Genomic DNA, 20,781 nt, shown 5'->3' with positions numbered 1-20,781 from the left:
TTTTCTTCACGGTGTTGTAATTTTAATGGCCAGCAGTGTATGACTGCATTTGAAAAATTGGTATATTCTTTAAATCTTTGAAAAAGAACTGCATTCAAAATCTTAGGAACTGCATTATTCAAACCTTCACAAATTCGTTCACACTTAATGCTTGATAGCCGAAATGTAGTTTCAATATCTCAGCACGTGCATTTGTGGGATTGTAGAGCTCTGTTTAGCACCTCACCTTTTACTTCTTAAAGTAGTAAATGATTAATTTTTATTCAGAGAGTTGCGACAATGACAGGTGTTTTCAAAATACAAAATTCAATTTATCAATCATTGCCACATAACATTTTAAGCAATAAAAATAATCATGAGTTTATGTGCCATTATCTAAGCTTTCTGCAAATTAAAAATTTAATTCTCCACTCAAACGAGCTTTCCAAAACTGCCAAATGCATAATTTCATCCTTTTTCAAAATTAACCATTTCGGGAAACAAAACATCTATAGGCCTAGTTGCGCTATACTCCCTTTTCAAAATCCACTTTCAACTGACATTTCAAAAACTACTTTATTATTAGAAACCTAATCTATCCACTTGGCGTTATTTGTGTTTATATTGTTTACAGCAGAAATCTGCGATTTGAAATTTTTGAATTAAGCAGTTTCCAAACAATAAGTAATTTGCTTTTTACGTCTCAGTCTGAAAATACGTAAGTTATTTAATAACTTGCTTTACCAAATAAGCAAGTTATATAAATTTTCTAAGAGGGATAAAACTTGAGAATAAACATAATGACAATTTTTGCAGTTTCTCTTATTTATTAAATTTTTCTTGGACGCATATGTTTTACATAAATGATCATAAACGTTATTTTTACTACAGCTTGACTATTGACGGCATTTCAATTATAATAGGTTTTTTAGCCTTGGAGAGAAATTACTGTAAATTATTTTCATCGCGGAGTGTAAATGCTCATCAGTCAATCGCATCCTTTTCTGATTAATTTTCACTTATGAAATAAAACTGTTCACATATAAATGTTCTCCCAAGCCAAGCTGTTGTTCATAGTACAAAAATTCGTAATTAAGCATATTTATTTCTTGACAACTATGGATAAAAGTAATGAATCTGTATCTTCAAATCTTTGAATAAGATTTAATATCATACTGAAATAATTAGCTCTATTTATAGATTTTCTGGTGCGTTATTCGTGCTCATTTTCAATAATAATGAAAGAAATATCAACTCATACTTTAAATAACTGAAATCTTAAAATATTTATTTAAATCGACATCGTATTCGCAATAAACAAATCATTGAAATACTTTTGCAGGCTCATAAAATTGCTTCGGAGGCCCCCCATGGTGTCCCTGGGCCGTCAGTTTGACTGTATAGGGGTGTTACACAACAGGATACATAGGCTACTAGTCCCTAGCCCTTGTCAAAAACGCTTTAAAATTTCGAAAAACAATTCGAAATACACTCATGTCCATAAATTAAGGATAATTCGGAGTCACGCGGAAGTCGAACTCTAAAATAAATATATCACCTGTAAAATCACTACACACATCTTCAAGAATCATATGCAAATTTCAGGAAGTAACCAGATGACACCGATGGTACGTCACAATGACGAGAGTGTAAGAGCGTGATATATAAGGAATACAGGCAAAGAAGTAAAATTGTTCGCAGGCGCTTTATAAGCATGTCAATGCAATAACCGAATAGTTATGACATAAAGGACGTATTTGGATGATTTTTTGCGTGGTAGAATTATCGGCCGTCTGGGAATGTGGGCGTATCCACTGGAAGTATCAGACGAACTTGGAATTGCACAGAGTGTCATCTCCAGGCTTTGGCAACGATTTCAAGATGATGATAATGTGAGAAGACGTTACAGCACAGGTCGCCCCAGAGTTACAACGCCGAATGAGGACCGGTATTTGCCAGTTACTGCCAAAAGAAACAGGCGGAGCACAGCCTCAGACCTGTCTCGTCAGCTCTCTTCAGCCACTGGTACGACAATTTCAAGGCAGACCGTGTACAGACGCTTAGGGCAGATTGGTCTATATGCTCGTAGACCTGTCAGATGCGTTCCACTTACTGCAACTCACTGCCGCCTGCGGTTAGCCTGGAGTAAAGGGCATGCATTGTGGACACCGCAACAGTGGGCTTGTGTGATGTTTTCCGACAAGTCCAGATTTAGCTTGCAGTCTGATTCTCGCCGGACTTTCATATGGAGAGCTCCAGGTACTCGTTACCACCAAGAAAGCATCATTGTACGTCACCGTTGCGGTGGTGCAGGAGTGCTCGTTCGGGGTGGAATTATTCTGGGTTCCAGAACTGACCTGCATGTTCAAATTGGAACCATGACAAGCCAAATCTATCGGGACGTCATTCTGGAACAACATATACGTTTGTTTTGGGGCGCCATGGGCGCTCAATTTGTGTTTATGGATGACAACGCCCGTCCTCATCGTGCAAACATCGTAAGCGAATGCCTTCAATCGGAGGATATCACCCGTATGGACTGGCCAGCATTATCACCGGACTTGAATCCAGTAGAGCACGTATGGAATATACTTGGCCGACGAGTTGCAGCCCGTCAACCTCCTCCTACGTGTCTACCGGAACTTCGTTGCTTTTTGAGTGGTGTAATATCCCCCAAGATCAGATCGATAATTTGATACTCAGCATGCATAGGCGTTGTACGGACTGTATTGCATCATCTAGGAGACATACAATGTATTAACAATCATACCAATCATGTAATATTGGTTTTTTGTAAATAGGTTTTTTTTTGTAATTTGCTCCAGGGAGAAAAAATCGCTAATTTTTTTAATAATATCAAACATATAACATCTTTTTTTGCTCTTTACCTTTTGTTTAATAAATAAGCTTTACAAATAAATCAAATTCGTTTTTCTTCTAACTCTTACTTTGCCTGATTTTGCATTATCCTTAATTTATGGACATGAGTGTATATCACTAAAATAAGTAAGTCATTGTAAATTACGAGAGTCATTTGTGAAGGAATAAGTAGTCAAAGCGGAAGCCGTGTACATAATTCGCATAAACGAAAGCAGGAAAATAAATTACACTATAAGTGCTAATCAGAAGGTGCCACAAATTTTCCTGACATATACTATAATACCTTTGAAAATCAGGAACGGGATTTACAAAACAACTAATATTTGTTTCCCTGTATTATTTTACTTTCGCCTGTATAATTCTTGTGCATGCGCTAAGCAATCGAAGGGTGAAACTATTGCATTTCCGTCGTAAGTAGGTGTTATTATGGATTCTGAAGGGATTGTAGGGAGATAAATATAGTAAAGTATAATTGAATACATTGTAATAAGAAACATTATTTTATATTACTATCCCCATATAAGATTATACAAAATGCTGAACATTTTAAGAACTATCATAATCTTCTGATACATTTGAGACTGGAGTTGCAAAATATATTGTATTATAAAAATTCAGTCAAAGCAACTTACTTTTTTTAAATAATGAGAGATGTGAATGTTCTAAATGAATTTCCTTTTCATTACTTACTGTTTATTTCGTTGTTTTCAAAAGACATTCATACTTGACAAAAAAATTATCTTCGCTGAAAATTTTTTGGTAGTTTAAAAGCTATTGTTATTCAATACAGAAATTCAATTAAAGGTTCAAATACTTTACAATGTCTATTAACTGAAATCGCGATCAAAACTTTTACTGAAATAACAAGCTTGATTTGGTTTATTTGAGTATGGAAAAACACACAAAGGATATCTGCCCAAGGGAAGAAATGCCTTTCTGAAGAACTTGCTAGGGAAATTTCATATCCATGTTATACAGTAAAACCGTGAAAATGCTCATGCAGCTAGTCCGTTTTACTTTCATATGTTTAAGTATGCTTATGAAAATACGTTGGCTGAAATGCATATCGATCCCAGGTTGAACTACCAGTGTTCAGTGACTTAACTACTCAGCCGGTGGTAGGCTCGCTGAAATGGTAGAACAAATATGTACAAAAATTTGCTTTTTCCATAATAAATTTATAGATGTAATACTTCAGTAAGCCTTAGTGCAAATTAGAAGAATTCTGAACAAAAGTGCAGTGAAAGTAGTGAATTGGAGAACCAAACATGTATGAAAATGCAAAATCACTAAAAAATATTTAATTTTATACATATTTGTACACATATTTATGGATGAAATATATGTAAAGCTATCAAGTTATATTGATGCAAGAACGCGAAAAATGTGCAAAGCCCTTGCCGGAATTCGAACTTCCGACCTGCCAACCACCGGCCAAGCTGTAAATCGCTGAACATTGGTAGTTCCGACCTGAGTTCGATTCCAGGCGAACGGGCTGACTGCATGAGCGTTTTCGACGTTTTCCCCATGTGTAACGCGTATACGAGTCAGTTTCCCTCCGAAAGTCCTATAGGAAGGCACCCCACTCATTAGGCAGATAGCCCTAACGTACTTTGCCACAATCAACTAAACCTAGACCGGACCTCCCGAATACGCGTTGAGTGTGTTCCTAGTTATACCATGAAAGCATACGGAAAAAGAACGGAGAAAATACTTCATATACTCCCCATTTTAAAGGTGACTGAGGATGAATCATCGAAAACCTACTTGTAGTTCGGACATAGCTTGTACAGTCTTTTAGAATACTTCCATGCAAGGAAACTCAAAATATTCGCAATGACCTGGCCGGGGTTCGAACTCCGGACGTCCCAAATATGCGTCGAATGTGCTTCCAGTAGCATCATGAAGGCATGAGGAACGAAGGAAGAAACTATGTTAGTATATATGTATATACAAAATAATTAATTAGATAATTATTTCTTACCTTTAATTCAGGAGTTATTGCTGTCTTTAATGTGGATGCTCCGGTACAGTATAGCCTTATATAAGTATATAGCATATACTATGGCCTTAATTTATTGATAAGCGTCCATGCTATAGGTTTGGTAAGTCGAAATAACCTGATAAAAGTAAAATCGTCAGCATCAGATGCGTTATTTCTATCGCAAAACACTCGGGTTTCCAAAAACTATCCATGTACTCCTCCGTCTTCAATTTAGCTCTAAAATGACACTTAGAAAGTTAAATTGCAGCTACTCAGCGCTGACAGAATTTCCGACGCGTCGATCTCTGTAACAATCGAAACGATGACACGGGACTCGCTATTTGTCAAGTATCACAAAAAACGAGCCGCTCTTCCATCTCGACGGTGTCCAGAGCAGCCACCCCCCAGTTTGTTTTACTGGCGTCGCTGAATATTCGGATCAAGGATCATTGATTCGGATCAATGTATCGTTATTACAGAGTCGAACTTTTAAGATTTATCATATGATTTATGTTAAATTCACTACTGAATTGTTCATCTTCTGTTCCTTCGAACGTAGAAACGCGGAAGATTTCGCTTAAATTTCCAGTCATAAGAAATTAAATAAAATCTCCGTAAACAGGAATACACAATCGGCTCTTATATATCCGAGGTTTACTCGATAGTACGTCGTAGTAAATAAAAAGGGGTGCGCCAGGCAAGACTAGTCGATATTTCGGTAACATCAAAAATGTAAAGAGTGGAGTAGGGTTAGGAAAGACGCAGAATGGATTTATAAATTAGTAGCTTATTATCTATAGATAGAAATATGTTTTGAGCATTTAAGGGGTAGAGCTCAGCTTTACTCTCTCGAAACATCTGGATAATAAATATAATGTGGGGAGTCCGTGAGAGAAAATGAGTGAAAATCGCTTTAAAATAAGGCACTAGCTTAATCCAAGCATCATCATCGAAAGAATGCTTGTTCTTTTCAGAGCAAAGTAATTTCCTAAAACTTGAGCTTTTTTGTAATTTTCTTCTTTTTTGTGAATAAAATAGCCACAATGCTTATTTGAATTTTCCATTTTCTGACCAGGTGTCCAGCGCTTATATGTAGTTCTGTAAAAATGTTGGATGATTGGTCTATGGAATGACCTTTGAGCATCGTTGGGTTATCAGCGTACGTTGCAAATGTAGAGTTGGTTGAACATGGAATGTCGTTTACATAAATGTTAAAGAGCGTTTTTTCTAATAGATAACCTGTTGATACACCGGCTGATATTAAATATAGGGATGTATTGCTTCAGGATACAGCTCGATTACATGTGTAAATAGCAACGAAACAGTAAATCCATAATTTGGGATATCAAATTGTGTCTCATCCTACGTACTATCCTATCATTTCTTCAACAGATTACTATAACATTTCCAACGAAATCTTTTGAAGGAAAATGCCTTGTCATTGGCATAAAGTGTGACATATAAACCATGTTGACCTTTCCTGCTTCATCTGTGAACCTTCTTAGATAGTATTTCGTATTTTGAACCACGGAAGCTGAACAATTAAACTTCCTGAGCCAGCGAAAGCATGATGAAAACAACTAAACTTTCCGTACCTTTTCGTTTATTTAATTGTTAGATAATAATTTTATGAAATATGGCTCCTGTGCCAACTGTTGAAACTGAAGTTCCGACAGAAAATCAGACTGAAAATGCACAGGACAGTGCTCCCTCCAAACCTACGATTGGTATCATTTACCCTCCTCCAGAATTAAGAAGTATCCTTTTCTTTATAGATACGTTTAGAAATTTCTTATCATATTTAAAATGTAACAGGGGTTTCACACTGTGGACGTTTGTATTTTGAGTTTATTTACTATTTATGTGTGCGCTACATTTAAAGAAGTTTTAGGAAATATGTTAAAAGATATTTTACAAAAGAAGATATTTTTAATAGCCGATTGCCTAACAAATTTTACTTGGAATTTATCATATGTTTAATATGTAATATTTTTATTACCATAAAATGTAGAATCAAAAAACATGCTTTTGTAATAACTGTTATATGTAGCATATTTTATTTCAAAAAGGAAATTTTTATTTCGTCAGTATTTCATATCATAACTTATTAAGACGCTAAGGTGTTTGAAAAACTGTTATATATATTTTAAATATGTTGCATTATATTTTAAAATGAAAGGCCACTTTTGTAATTGCTAATTATTTTTAGGTTAAAATATTGTTTTTAAACACTGTTTCTCAGATTATAAAAATAGCTGTGATAATTGGATATAAAGACTTAATGTTTTAAATCGTTATGCCATTTTGATACAAGTAGAAAATATGAATAAAAAATGTATCTGATTTCAAATATTGTTTTTTTAATATATATATATCAATTAAAATGATTATGATGTGAATGCATAACAATGAGACTTGCATAAAAAGTATCACGCTTATCAATTATACTCTGGATGTACATTAGGCACCTAAAATTTAGATAATGTGCTCAAAAATATCTGCTTCGCTGAAGCAACCCACGTATTTTAGATGCAATACATAATGAGATGTTTTGTAATGCAGTTGAGAATACCAAATTTATTGCATGTTAAATTTTTCTGTTCCTTTTTGTTTTATTACCAGTATTTTAACAATAATTGATGTGAGATTGTAACTCTTGTTGACTAATATTTAAAAATATTTTTAAAACATGAAACAGTAGACTAGTTTATTAATGTTGCATGAAGTAAATAAAATGATATATTTTTTTATTAGCAGGATAGCGATGTAATAGGTTGCGTTATATTGCTGAATTCTCTTGCATGTAGTAAAATATCTGTAAGCCACGGAGTAAGTGATATTGTGGTAGAAAGGAATTTTAAATGAGTTTAACTTTTAACCATGTAATTTCTAACTATTTTAATACAAATTTTAAAAATTTTTCTGTTAATTTATGGTACTTCTTCCCCACCAAAAAGTCGTGAACTTGTAGCTGACTAATTTTTTGACAAACTAGTATGCGGAATTTTCAAAAAGGTAAATATTCCCAAAGAACTCCATACAAGAGTAATCAATCAATAAAAGTAAAAACCATGAGGAACAGAACTCTTCTTTTCTGAGAAATCCTAATTTTTTTTTTTTTTTTTTTCCATTCTACACATGTACACAAATAAATCCGAGAATTGTGCATACTTGAATCCTTGTAGTTTGCCAGTGAACACTGGCCAAAACACGTGCTATGTGCATGGATATATGGGTTTTTGACGACGTTATAGGTTGTCGTACAATTACTTTGCCGACGTGCTGCTTTGCTTCATAACATATTGACAAGGATGTATATAATTGGAAAGTACCCACACTTTTCACTGGATCTTTTTAAAAATTACTTTGCATTTTATTGCTGAAATAATAAAGCATTTATATTCACATGGATTAAACTCTTATTAGAAATTATATATATTATCTATACTGTAGCAGACCCATTAGGCACATGGTTGTTTATTTCCTTCAGTTCCTTGCCTTTACCCTTCCTCCTTCCAGTCGTAACCTAGTCCTGTGTATTTAACTTAGGAGTTTGTAATTTTTTTAATTTTTCTTTTATGTATATTAATTTATCTTCATATTAAATTTAAATATCTTTCTTTTAAAATCTCCGATGCCTTTTAAAATATGTAACAATATTGTACTAAATATATATATAAGTGTCTTGGAGGGCCAGTCCACCCTCGGATGGCCGAAAATGTAGTGCTGATCGCTTGGAGCTGTGTTGAAAACCAGATCATGGACCTTATAAGAGATAGACTAACCCAGTGGGCGGAGCTCGCATCACCAACATGTCGGCAAGAAAGAGTAGGGACGATCTGGTTTACTTTAACACAGAAACCTATGGCGCTTGTATCACATAACTCTTTTTAATTATTAAATGTGATACGTTGTATAGTGATGAGATTATGAAAGCCACAGTTTTTTCCAAATAGGATTTAATATATCTCATTAAAGCACTTTTTACTGCATTTTGCGCATTTTTTTCACTCATAATTCTTGTACAAACATCTTTATTTTGGTAAAACGGTAAAATTGCTCGGCACAAAATTTATGAACTTAATTTTGCATACAAATAACGTAAAATTAAATAAGATTGATAGTATGTGATGCTTTGAAATAATATAAAATCTAAGTGCTTCTAGATTTTATTTTACCTTTTTTTCCCCCTTTCATTAAACTCAAACTTTTATGCTCCGAATTTTATAAATTACTAAAATAAATATTCCACTTTAATGTTAATAAGTTAATGATGATATAATCAAAAAAATGATTGTTTTGTAATGCTATTATAGTTTTGAAAATCACTGCCTAAAAATGGTCATTAAATTTAAAAAAAAAAAATATATCAGATCTTGTTTATTTATTTATTTCAAAGCATCATGTACTATCAATCTTATTTAATTTTACGTTATTTGTACGCAAATATTAAGTTCATAAATTTTGTGCTTAGAGTTTTTACCATTTTACCGAAGTAAATATGTTTGAACAAGAATTACGCTTGAAAAAAATGCGCGAAATGCAGTAAAAAGTGCTTTAATGAGATATATTAAATCCTATTTGGAAAAAACTGTGGCTTTTATAATCTCATCACTATACAACATATCACATTTAATAATTAAAAAGTGTTATGTGATACAAACGCCATAGGTTTCAGTGTTAAAGTAAACCAGATCGTCCCTACTCTTTCTTGCCGACATGTCGGTGACGTGCGCCCCGCCCACTGGGTTAGTCTATCTCTTATAAGGTCCATGCTCTACGAGCTTCAAAAGCGCGAAGCAAATTTAGGGGTATTACCGTTTTGAGATGATAGACGATTGACGTGGGAGCAGAGACGCTGCTTCTGTTAAAAAAAAACTTTGACGAATCATTACTTGTTTAATTCTCTTAAATGTTAAATTTATGTAATTAAAATGTCTTTCGTTAATTAATTTGTTCATCGTTTAAAATCCCCACAAAAATTTTATCCCACTTCTGAGAAAATTTTTGTGAGGATTTTAAACGATGAGCAAAGTATTTAACAAAAGACATTTTAATCAGACAGACGATTATTACATAAATTTAACATTTAAGAGAATTTAACAAGTAATTATTCGTCAAAGTTCTTTTTGAACAGAAGCAGCGTCTCTGCTCCCACGTCAATCATCTATCATCTCAAAACGGTAATCCCCCTAATTTTGCTTGGTGCTTTCGGAGCTAGTAGTATGAATGAGAGAATGACCTCACAGCATCTGGTTTTCATCACAGCTCCAAGCGTTCGGCACTACATATATAAAGCCTCTTGTCTTCCCCCACTTTCCAAGAGAAAAAGGATTTTGAAATAGTTCCAAGCAATTAGTAATGAAATTTTTATGAACAATATTTTTTGTTGTTATAACCAAAACTTATGTGATGTATTTTTTGCCATATATGTTTCCAAATATATGAGATAACTTGATAAGTAATATTTGAATTTTTATTAATATTTTCTTAACAGTTTTTTAGATATTGTTGACAAGACTGCCAGCTTTGTTGCTAGAAATGGTGTGTATGATATTTTGACATTAAATTAATATTATGATAAAATTGTTCTTTATATATATTTAATTCTTCAGTTAAGAGTTTTTTTTTTTTTTTTTTTTTTTTTTTGATACTTTTCTGAGAGCTTTTCCATAATTTTCTATGATGAACTAAAGCTAATACAGTACAAAGTCCAAATTTCAGACTCGTAGGGACTTCCGTAATTTCGAATTTGGAATTTTTCCGGATATTAGATCATCAGTTTAAATCTAGTAAGACGGCATGTAGAAATTAAAAAATTAAAAATATGAAATTGTGATTTTTCAAATAATGAAGCATTTATGATCTAAAGGGTATTAAAATTTACAAAAAAAGCTTCCTATTTATTTATTTACTTTATTAAACATTTATTTTAATGTACATTGTTTAAAGTTGCTTTGTTTTTTGTGCTAATACATTCTCTTTAATTCTGTAGACAGACATAATTTCTTGTTATCTTACATTGTTGAAGTCCTGTAATTGCTGCGTCGAGAATCCCAACTTGTCAATTGAAATTTTTTTATTTTCAGTAACTTCTCTGTCACTTTCTTCACTATCTGTAGTGGTATTTTCTGTATCTAGAACCATACTGCAGATTTTGCCGTCCATTAATTGATTGATAATGGAGGAGCATTGTCATCATAATGAAAAACTTTTATATCATCTTCATTTATTGCCGCTTCTCCAGATTTCTTTACAGAATCCGTTAATTGGAAAATGTCACCTTTGGTTTGCAATATCCGAAAACCTATAAAATTTGCAGCTATCATCATAAAATTTAGCTGTTGTTCACTACACATATTTGGCTATGTATCATGAAATTGGTGGCTAAGGGCAAGTTGTTCCACTAAATTTTATCATGCACTGAGACAATTAAGCCTGAGTAATAGTTTAGTTATTTATTATACTTATGTCTATTTCTTGCACATGCATATCCGAGTGAATAAATAAATGCTTCTCAGACTTATCCGAATTCTGAATAAATAAAGTCCCACATATAACTGAAGGCTTGTGCTAGATATCTTACTGCCTGACGCAGTCTCTGTGGATGTTAAGTTCTAATGCCAAGCACACCTCCCTTTGTTTTCCCTAAATTTTGCAGCCATACAAGCCCTGGTGCTGGTTCTGGGTTTATGTGAATAACAAATCAGTTATTCTTAATTCAAATAGCACTACGTTTAATCATTTGGCCTCTGAGTATCAGTAACAAAACCTATTTTTAGCATATGGAAAGAGATTTTTGTTATATTTTTCCTCATCAACATTTCTTGTTTCAGTTTGAGATGTATGCCAAGCACATATGCATCAATGGAGCCAAATTATTGATCATACAAATTTATGCTAAAGTGATTGTTTCTTCAAAAACGATTTAGTGCCAAAGTGAAATTAAAAATTCACACTCTCCAGATGTTTTATTATGCACAAAGGGGGGGAGTTGTTGGTAGCTTTGAGGTCTGGATCTCGGACTTTGTACTGTATCTAATATGGTAGTCATTAGAGTAATTTCTTTTTTTCCTCCTATATTTTAATACAGAATTTTCAGAAGTGCAGGAGCACAGATGAAAGATTTTATATAGCGATAGCCTTTAGCGATTTTTGGTGATGCATGGACATTGAGTTTGTGCAGTTCTTTGACTTGTTATTTTGGCTTTGTGTATCGGTGATTTTTGCGCCAAAAATCGCCGATATACAAATCCAAAGTAATAAGTCAAAGAATTGCACAAACTCGGTATCTATGTTACACATCGACCCATTTTCACTTGAAAAAAAAATCTGAGAATTGCACAACTATGCACTCTCTTGACTTTGTCCATGTACACATATATTTATATCCATTTAAAAAGTCAAATTAGCACCCAACAAAAGATATATAATGCTATGGAAATCCTAATATGATGTAACTGGTTGAGTGATTGCAGTGAATTTGAATGACAGAAAAAGATTTGGAAACGCTTGTTTGCGTGTTGGATTTTGGATAAGAAGTACATTGTTCTTTTGTGGTTTACTCGATAAAATGGTTGAATGTTGTAAGATTAATTTGAAGTTTCTGTACAATTAGGAATGAAAGGGAAAAAAGCATTAATTGGCTGGCATGTAAATAAAAGGCTTACTTAGCAGCCATTATAAGTGTCCTGTTAAGTGTTCCTTCTTACAGGAAGGAAATGCGTATGGTCGAATGTCGGAGGATACTGACATTATGCAGGATATTTTTTACTCTTATTTTTGTGAATTTATGTGTCAATGGCAGATTACAGATTCTAGATCAGATAATTACAGTACAGTCTCAAAAAACTACATTTTAAACCAAACAATGAAATAACATAAAAAAGGAAATTCACCTTAGCACTACACAAAAGAAAATATCCAGTTATTTAAAATATCCCCGTGTTCAGTTAAGCAATATTCCTTAACAGTATCCAAAAACTTCCTAAAATTATCTGATCTAGAATCTGTAATCTGCCATTGACACATAAATTCACAAAAATAAGAGTAAAAAATATCCTGCATAATGTCAGTATCCTCCGACATTCGACCATACGCGTTTCCTTCCTGTAAGAAGGAACACTTAACAGGACACTTATAATGGCTGCTAAGTAAGCCTTTCATTTACATGCCAGCCAATTAATGCTTTTTCCCTTTCATTCCTAATTGTACAGAAACTTCAAATTAATCTTACAACATTCAACCATTTTATCGAGTAAACCACAAAAGAACAATGTACTTCTTATCCAAAATCCAACACGCAAACAAGCGTTTCCAAATCTTTTTCTGTCATTCAAATTCACTGCAATCACTCAACCAGTTACATCATATTAGGATTTCCATAGCATTCAACTACTTGAGTTACCATAAATAAAACAACAACTTGGCAATAAATGAAATGGTTAGAGTAGACTGAATTGTGTCTCTAGGTATATTGCCAAGTTGTTGTTTCATTTATCACCAAGTTGTTTCATTTGTGGTAACCTGAGAAGTTGAATGCTATGGAAACGATATTATGATGTATTTGGTTGCGTGATTGCGGTGAATTTGAACGATGGAACGGATTTTGGAGAAGAAGTTCATAGTAAAATGGCTGAATGTTGTAAGATAAATTTGAAGTTTCTGTATGATATGAAACAAAAGGGGGAAAGCATTAATTTCCTGGTGTGTAAATGAAGGTTTTCCTTAGTTGCCACTATAAGTGTCCTGTTTGTAGAAAAGAAATGCATATGGTCAAACATCAGAGGATGTTTTTTACTCTTATTTTTGTGAATTTATGGAGCAATGCCAGTATACAGATTCTAGTTCAGATAATTTTAGGAAGTTTTAAGGAATTTTGTTTAACTGAAGACGAGGAAATTTGTGAATAAAGTAAGTGGATATTTTCTTTATGTAGTGCTAAGGTGAATTTCCTTTTTTATGTTATTTCATTGTTTGATTTAAAATGTAGTGTTTTGAGATCGTATATTTTTTGTTGGCCTTTGACTTAAAGTGAATATAGATCGATGTGTACAAGTCAAGGGAGTGCATAGTGCCTAGTTTGTGCAATTCTTTGACTTCTTATTTTGGATTCGTGTAACGGTGATTTTTGGCGCCAAAATCGCTGCTACACAAAGCCAAAATAAAAAGTCAAATAATTGCACAAACTCGGTGTCCATGTACCACCAAAAATCACCAGTTATCGCCAAAGAGCACCAGTAAATATATTTTTACCAATGAAACAACAACTTAGCGATAATCCAAGGGGCACTCTTAAATCTACTCTAACCATTTATTCTTATATGGCAGTATGTTAATATATTTTAGATATACAATAACTGTTGTCCTCTACTGTTGTTGATCTCGACCTCAATTATAATAAATAAAGAAAGAAAGAAATTTTGTTTTCATTTTGACAGATATTTTACAAACCTTTTTAAGAACAAAAAATTTAAAACCATACTTGATTTCATGTACTTTTTTATATAGAGTTAGCTGTTGTGAAGTTTTTATTATCAAGTAAAAATTGAATGCTGTCACAAATATTTAGGTAGCAAAGGGTGGTTAATCAGTTGACTCGAGGGAAGGGCAAACACAAATGGAGGTTTCTGAAGGTCTGAATATTCCTCTAAATGCTGTATCAATAACTTTGAATTGCTTTTTAAGTAGTGAATTAGTTTGTAGATATCCTTATCAAAGGCAGTCAGGAGAAGTAACTGAATCAGAAAACCTTTTCTACCATTGTTTCCATAAAGAAACCATAAAATAACTGCAAAAAAGTTGGTTTTAAGTCTTCTAACATATGAACTAGAATCAGCCATTTCTATTGTATGAAAACTTCAAGAGCTTGGATTTTATGCCAGAAAACCAATAGTTTGTGACCCAGTCTCTCCTTCTTCAAGGGGCTTTTTTAAAATGCTGTTGTTACTCGTGTTTAATAGAGCCTGAAAATGTAATACTCTGTACTCTTATATGATGAGTCCAGATATTGCCTGAATTGAGGTTCTAGATACATTTTAATTTGGAAGAAGTAAGGAACATGCAATTTCCCTTTTTTTATGTTTAAAAGATTCCATTTCCTTAAAAGCAATGTTACAGTTTGTGATAGAATCGTGAAAATTGACCACACTGAATTGCTTATCTTTGATGATTATTTTGTAACTAATCAAAGATATGTGAGGAAGGTCTTAGAACCCTGTATAAGATTGTTTAGGAATGCTGTTGATCCATATTTCCATATTTTTTGCTAATGGATGATAGTGTTTGTGCATATTGATTATCCCTCTTGTCAAAATACTTGGAAATGGGGGGGGGAACACTCGGGCTAGTTTACTCACCAGACTTAACCAATTCCGCGTGTATGTGATGCCTTAGGTCACTGTAATGCATTGTGTGAAATACCGCTGTAGACCTTCCAGGATCTGAAAACTGTATTTTCAGAAGAATGATACGCAAATTTTACAAGACTTGATCGACACATTGACAGATTGTATGAAATTAAGATGTGAGGTATGGATTTCTGTTAGAGCGGACTATACTGCATGTTAAGAAAAGATTTCTTGTAAACATCATTTTTAAATTTCTATAAATAGGACTATAAATTCAGTATTTTGAGACGAATCAACTAACAAATATGGTAATTTGTAAAATAAGCTTTTGTACCTATTGTCTTCTGTTATTTTTGGCATTCTTTAACTTTGCTGATATTCTTTTATTTTCACAAGCAGTGTAATTTAATGAAATATTACCCTTCTGAAGTGATATATGTTTAATTTTTTTATATTTTTTAAGTGAAATAATTTAAGAATTAGTAATTTTAGTTGTATCTTTATATTTATTGATAGCTGCTTCTTAGTATTATTTATTCATCTCTCTTGTTTTCTTTCTTTCTTCTTTCTTTTTTTTAAAGAGATATTGCCTGAAATGGATTATAATTGTATTTTATGTGTGTGCATCTAGCTAATGGATTAATTTACTTAAATGTGAATTAATTTCAGGACCTGAATTTGAAGCTCGTATTCGGCAAAATGAAATTAACAACAAGAAATTCAATTTCCTCAATCCTGGTGATCCCTATAATGCTTACTATCAACATAAGGTTAAAGAGTTCAGAGAGGGAAAAGGAGGTAATTATAAAATAATTTCATGCTTTAGTTAACTGAAAATAATATATTACTTGTATTTCTGTAAATTTGTTTAAATTTTTATGTCAATGCTGAAAACTATTTTTTGTTGCTTCTTCATAATATGTGCACAAACAAGTAATAATACTTTGCACGCGAAGTCATGCATACTAGAACAGTTTATTTTTCACAATTACATAGGTAGCTGCAGCTCAACACATACTTCTAATAATGACCCAAATATATAATCATCATTGGTGTATGATGCTTCCTTAGAAATACTGCTAGGTATGACTCCAGATAATGGTGAACTGTGGTGTGCTGTTAAGTTTTTTGTTCCACTATTTCACAGAGTCTCATAATTGTTGTACATTTTGGGTATAGTCATAGAACAGTGACTGAAAAGTTAATAGTGAAAAACTATTAATTTAGCAGCATTAAATTACAGAAATTGATAAAATATCCTTGGCCTGGCAAGGAAAAACTGCGACTTTCAGTTAAAAAATTCTTTTATTTTTCTACATAATCTCCCTTGACTTCAACACACTTGGGCCAGCGTTTCTCGAACATCAGTATTCCTTCCCGAAAGTGACAGTCTGGAATTTTGTGAAAATATTCATCTACGACCATCTCTGAACCTCATTAGATGTGAAATGCTTCCCAGAAAGAAATTTCTTCAAATTTGGGAATAGATGGAAGTCTAAGGGTGCCAAATGAGGAGAATAGGGGGCAGTGGCTGAACAAATTGTACCTCAAATCTCGCAGTTTTCCTCTCGTTAATGTACCCTTCTGCACAGTTGCGTTGTCCTGGTGAAAAAAGATTTTTTTCCTCTTCAAGCCAGGCCTCTTCTCATGAATTTTGGCATCTAGCTGGTAAAGAAGGTTGGAGTAATATTCACCTGTAATTGTCCTGCAATTTACATGGTAGTCAATTAATAGGATTAAATTCTTCCTGGTCGAAAATTTCTCAAGAAATCAAGCAGATATGAAGTTAACTTCGTGAAAAATTTTCATGGGAATAAGTTATATTGATGCATGTTGTTAGAGTTGTAGATGATTGCATAAATTCAGTTTAATAAGGTTAAAAGATTATCACAATTATAGTTTCATTGTTATTAGTTTTATTGCAATTTCTGATCCCTGTATATGTATCCATGGCAGTATTTCTCGTATTTATTTTTAAGTAAAACTTTTTAATTTTCCATGTTTTGTTTTAAACCTCGAATTTTTATTTCCATCCTCATTTTAATCAGTTGTGCTGATTATTGAAGAATTTGCTTATGCTTTATTTCAGTGCTTCAGAATAATGCTTTCATTTGAGTGATGTACTGTTTATGATGGAGAGTACTTTAATATATCACAGTTACTTTAAATATATCGCATGGTGGAAATGTAATGATGCACTATTGAAACATTATCCTAAAGTTGAAATCGGTCAGTGAACATCATATGGTGTTTCTCAAGTGTGTTCCATCACATGTAGACAGCTGTGGAAATGAAATAAGCTGATATGCCTTCTAGTTACCGTCATCAGAAGGCTATGGCACTTTCTTTTGCAGAACTTGCTACGGTTAGATTCGAGATCACTCATCTTTGAGAGTCACTCCTGATCTTGCCTTATATGCTTGCAAGCAGCTACCATACTTGAGGTGAGCAGCAGAGAGACCCATACTTCTTTCACTAGATTTCACCTTGGCCAAGAGAATTATACTTCTGGTATCATAAAGTTTATCTTTTATGTCCCAAATTCAGGTCTTTACAGGTTTGTGTATTCTTTTGTGCAGTAGCTGTCTTAAACACCAAATTTACTCCAGTCAAAAATCAATTCTGTATTATAACTAGATTATTATAAAGATACTTGAATTCTTAAGTCTCAACAATTCATTGGCTTGATCTGATATTACTAACAGACAAGCCACAGCAGCAAAACTTTGATAATCAATTAATGTATATTTCACTGTAACTGAATCTTAAATCTATCCAGCTAAGTATGATATCTTACCTTAAATTTTGTAATAGAAATTACATAGTGCAGTAATCGTTGCTGCTGTGCATGCTCAAATCTTCTTAATCTTTAAATTTTTATATTTAAAGAATAAGAAGTATCAGACAAGGTTTAAGAAATAACTGCTGAACCATAATCATTATTTTGTAAGCATTTATAAAATGGCAATGCCTCTTAGTTTTGAATTCCTCTGTGGTTTTTATTGTTTGTTTTGGTCATTGGTTATTTATGACTTTTTTAATAAATTATAAAATTTTGATATGAAAGTTGGATTATAGTTCATTATTTTAACTGCATATTATTTTCAGTAGCTCCAGATGTGAATGTTACCCATACACCTCCACTTAAAGTGAGTAAATTTAATATTGGTTTAAATAGTTTTTCCGATATTTCTCACTAAAATTGCTTAATATTAATTACCTAATTATCAGAGTTGCATTTTCAGATTTTTTATTATCATTGCCTCATAGTTTAATTGCATAATATCTGAGTTATGGACTTAAATTCTAAAGTTTTGATATTTTATCTATTTTTTAATGTAGAAACTATCTAAATATTTTGAGTTTTATAGAAGCTTCCTTTTTATATGTTTTAAGTGTTATAATATATATGTTTCTGTGATTGCTATAATGATTATTCCTCTAAATTTAATTCAAATTTAATTCCATTATCATTTTTTTTTCAATGTCACACAGCTTTGGACAGAATTAATAAAAGAATAAATAGCAAGCATGTGAAGGATGTTAAATATATTTTCAGTTGTGTCTAAATAATATGTTTAGCCCAGTAAATGAAGCCAGTAATTTTTCCTGTTTTTGCTCAATATTGTGTTGAGCCTAGTAAATAAACAAAAAAGTATTGCCAAAATTAATTGTTAACATTTATTCTCTAGTATGTAATATATTTTAAATTTTTAAAATCATTTTTAAAATGTAAAAAAAGAATGAGAAATTTTCAATATCTAATTATATTCTAATGTAGCTTGCATTAAAACTGCTTTATAAATAGTTCAATGATCTGAATCATTTACATCAGTTTAAAATTATGCCAAAAATCTCCCAGTTTCCCCCCCCCCATGAGAATCTCATGGTTTTTCATATTTCAAGATTGGCAGCTGTGGCATTATATTTTGCCTGCATATTAAAAACTTAATAAAAATAGAATCAATTTCTTATGAGCAAAAGTATTTATATTGCAATTTTATTATTAATTTTAGATTTCTGTTTTTTTTTTTTTTTTTTTTTTTTTTTTTTTAATATCAGTAACAACTTTATTAGAAGTTTTTGCCCTTTAAATGTGTGAAAATAGTTTGCATTTTATTTTGAAATCTTTTATAACAAATATATTAACTATCCATATATTTATCCTATGTTAAAAAGTATGTTTTTTAAAATTAGATTTTATTTATATATTTTTATGTTAATATGCATTAGTTGCATGAAATTTGATTTAGTTATGTGCTTTCTGATATTGCAGTCCTCAAATTTATCCTCTTCAGCTATGCTTATCGGTATTTTTTTTATATAGATCTTTACTAGTTCATGCTAGAGCTTTTAATTCATATTTAAAAGTTTTATTTTAATCATGTGCAGTCAATTGCTGCTGCCAAGGCAGATGTTTTGAAGTTGACAGAAATACAGATTGTTCCCAAAGAGCCTCCACCAGATTATGAGTTCATAATAGATCCTCCATCAATATCTGCATTTGATCTGTAAGTATGAATTGGGAAAAAAAAAAAAAAAAAAAACTCTGTGACATACATTATTTTTGAATGTGTTGTTTAAATATGTACTGATATAAACTAAATGTTTATAATAAATTATTTTTTTCCCTTTAATTTCATAGTTTACTCATATAATATTTATTTTATAATATTAGTTGAATTTATATCATGCTGTTCTGTTCTAGTGACATTGTTAAACTGACTGCTCAATTTGTTGCTCGGAATGGGCGTCAGTTCTTGACTAATTTGATGAATAGGGAACAAAGGAATTATCAGTTTGATTTTTTAAGACCACAGCACAGTTTGTTCAATTATTTTACGAAACTTCTGGAACAGTATACAAAAGTAAGCTACTAATATTTTCATAATTTTTTTTAACTTGTTCACAGAACTTAAAGTAATATGTAAAATTATGATTGGCATGTTTAAATTCTTAACAGTATTCATGGATACAAATACTTTTATAGAATGTATGTAGTTAACTTGATAATTTTTAATATCTAAAATTCTGTTGTTCAGTGCATACGGGTTTGTACTGGATTGAATACACAAGTTAATGAAAAGTGAATAAGATGTGTTCTTATCACAACAAATAAAACCAAATGTTGAAATTTCCTCAGAGATAGTGGTACAATATTGCAATATCTCACAGTAGTTATATTTGTAAGTACTAAAACGTTGAATAGAACTCAGTTCAACACACTAAGAAAACTAATCCAATCTTGCCGCGAATTCACTACGTTCAATAACAGCACTAAGTAAACAACTGAATTGAGATTTTTTCCTCCAACTTTTATAAGCTTTCTAATTCTACACAAGAACATTCTAGTATTTTTCCTGATTTTTCTGGATAGAAAAAGAGTAAAATTACAAAATATCTATTTATTAAAATGTTAAATGTGCATGCTCCTGTATTTTAATTTTTTCAGCGTAGCATTGCACAGGGATATAAAACAATTTTAATTACAAATTCTACTAAAAGTAGCTAAATAAATACAAAATCTGTAACATTGGCCCCTTCCTAACGACTGCACAACCTGGGCAGTACAATCCCTGGACCGGAAAC

The 20,781-nt window shown here is 32.2% G+C and overlaps 1 protein-coding gene across 2 annotated transcripts in view; it reads left to right on the top strand.

The window, feature by feature from the left end:
• The first annotated feature begins 6,447 nt into the window (after nucleotides 1-6,447).
• Sf3a1 (splicing factor 3a subunit 1) overlaps nucleotides 6,448-20,781 on the top strand; it is a 52,063-nt gene continuing 37,729 nt past the window's right edge. Inside the window, exons 1-6 of one of the 2 annotated variants that reach the window (XM_035369034.2) lie at nucleotides 6,448-6,600; nucleotides 10,349-10,387; nucleotides 15,862-15,990; nucleotides 18,304-18,341; nucleotides 19,585-19,703; nucleotides 19,901-20,060. In XM_035369034.2, coding sequence (XP_035224925.1) covers nucleotides 6,480-6,600; nucleotides 10,349-10,387; nucleotides 15,862-15,990; nucleotides 18,304-18,341; nucleotides 19,585-19,703; nucleotides 19,901-20,060 — 606 coding nt within the window. In that variant the 5' untranslated portion in view covers nucleotides 6,448-6,479. Of the gene's footprint in view, nucleotides 6,601-10,348; nucleotides 10,388-15,861; nucleotides 15,991-18,300; nucleotides 18,342-19,584; nucleotides 19,704-19,900; nucleotides 20,061-20,781 lie in introns of both variants that reach the window. The other variant, XM_035369027.2, reaches the window with a different exon arrangement.

Source organism: Stegodyphus dumicola, chromosome 5 (genome assembly GCF_044657685.1).
Source record: "Stegodyphus dumicola isolate Sdum_Otavi_A_Nest chromosome 5, ASM4465768v1".
NCBI classification, from domain to species: Eukaryota; Metazoa; Arthropoda; class Arachnida; order Araneae; family Eresidae; genus Stegodyphus; species Stegodyphus dumicola.
This window is presented reverse-complemented; position numbering and strand designations above follow the sequence as displayed.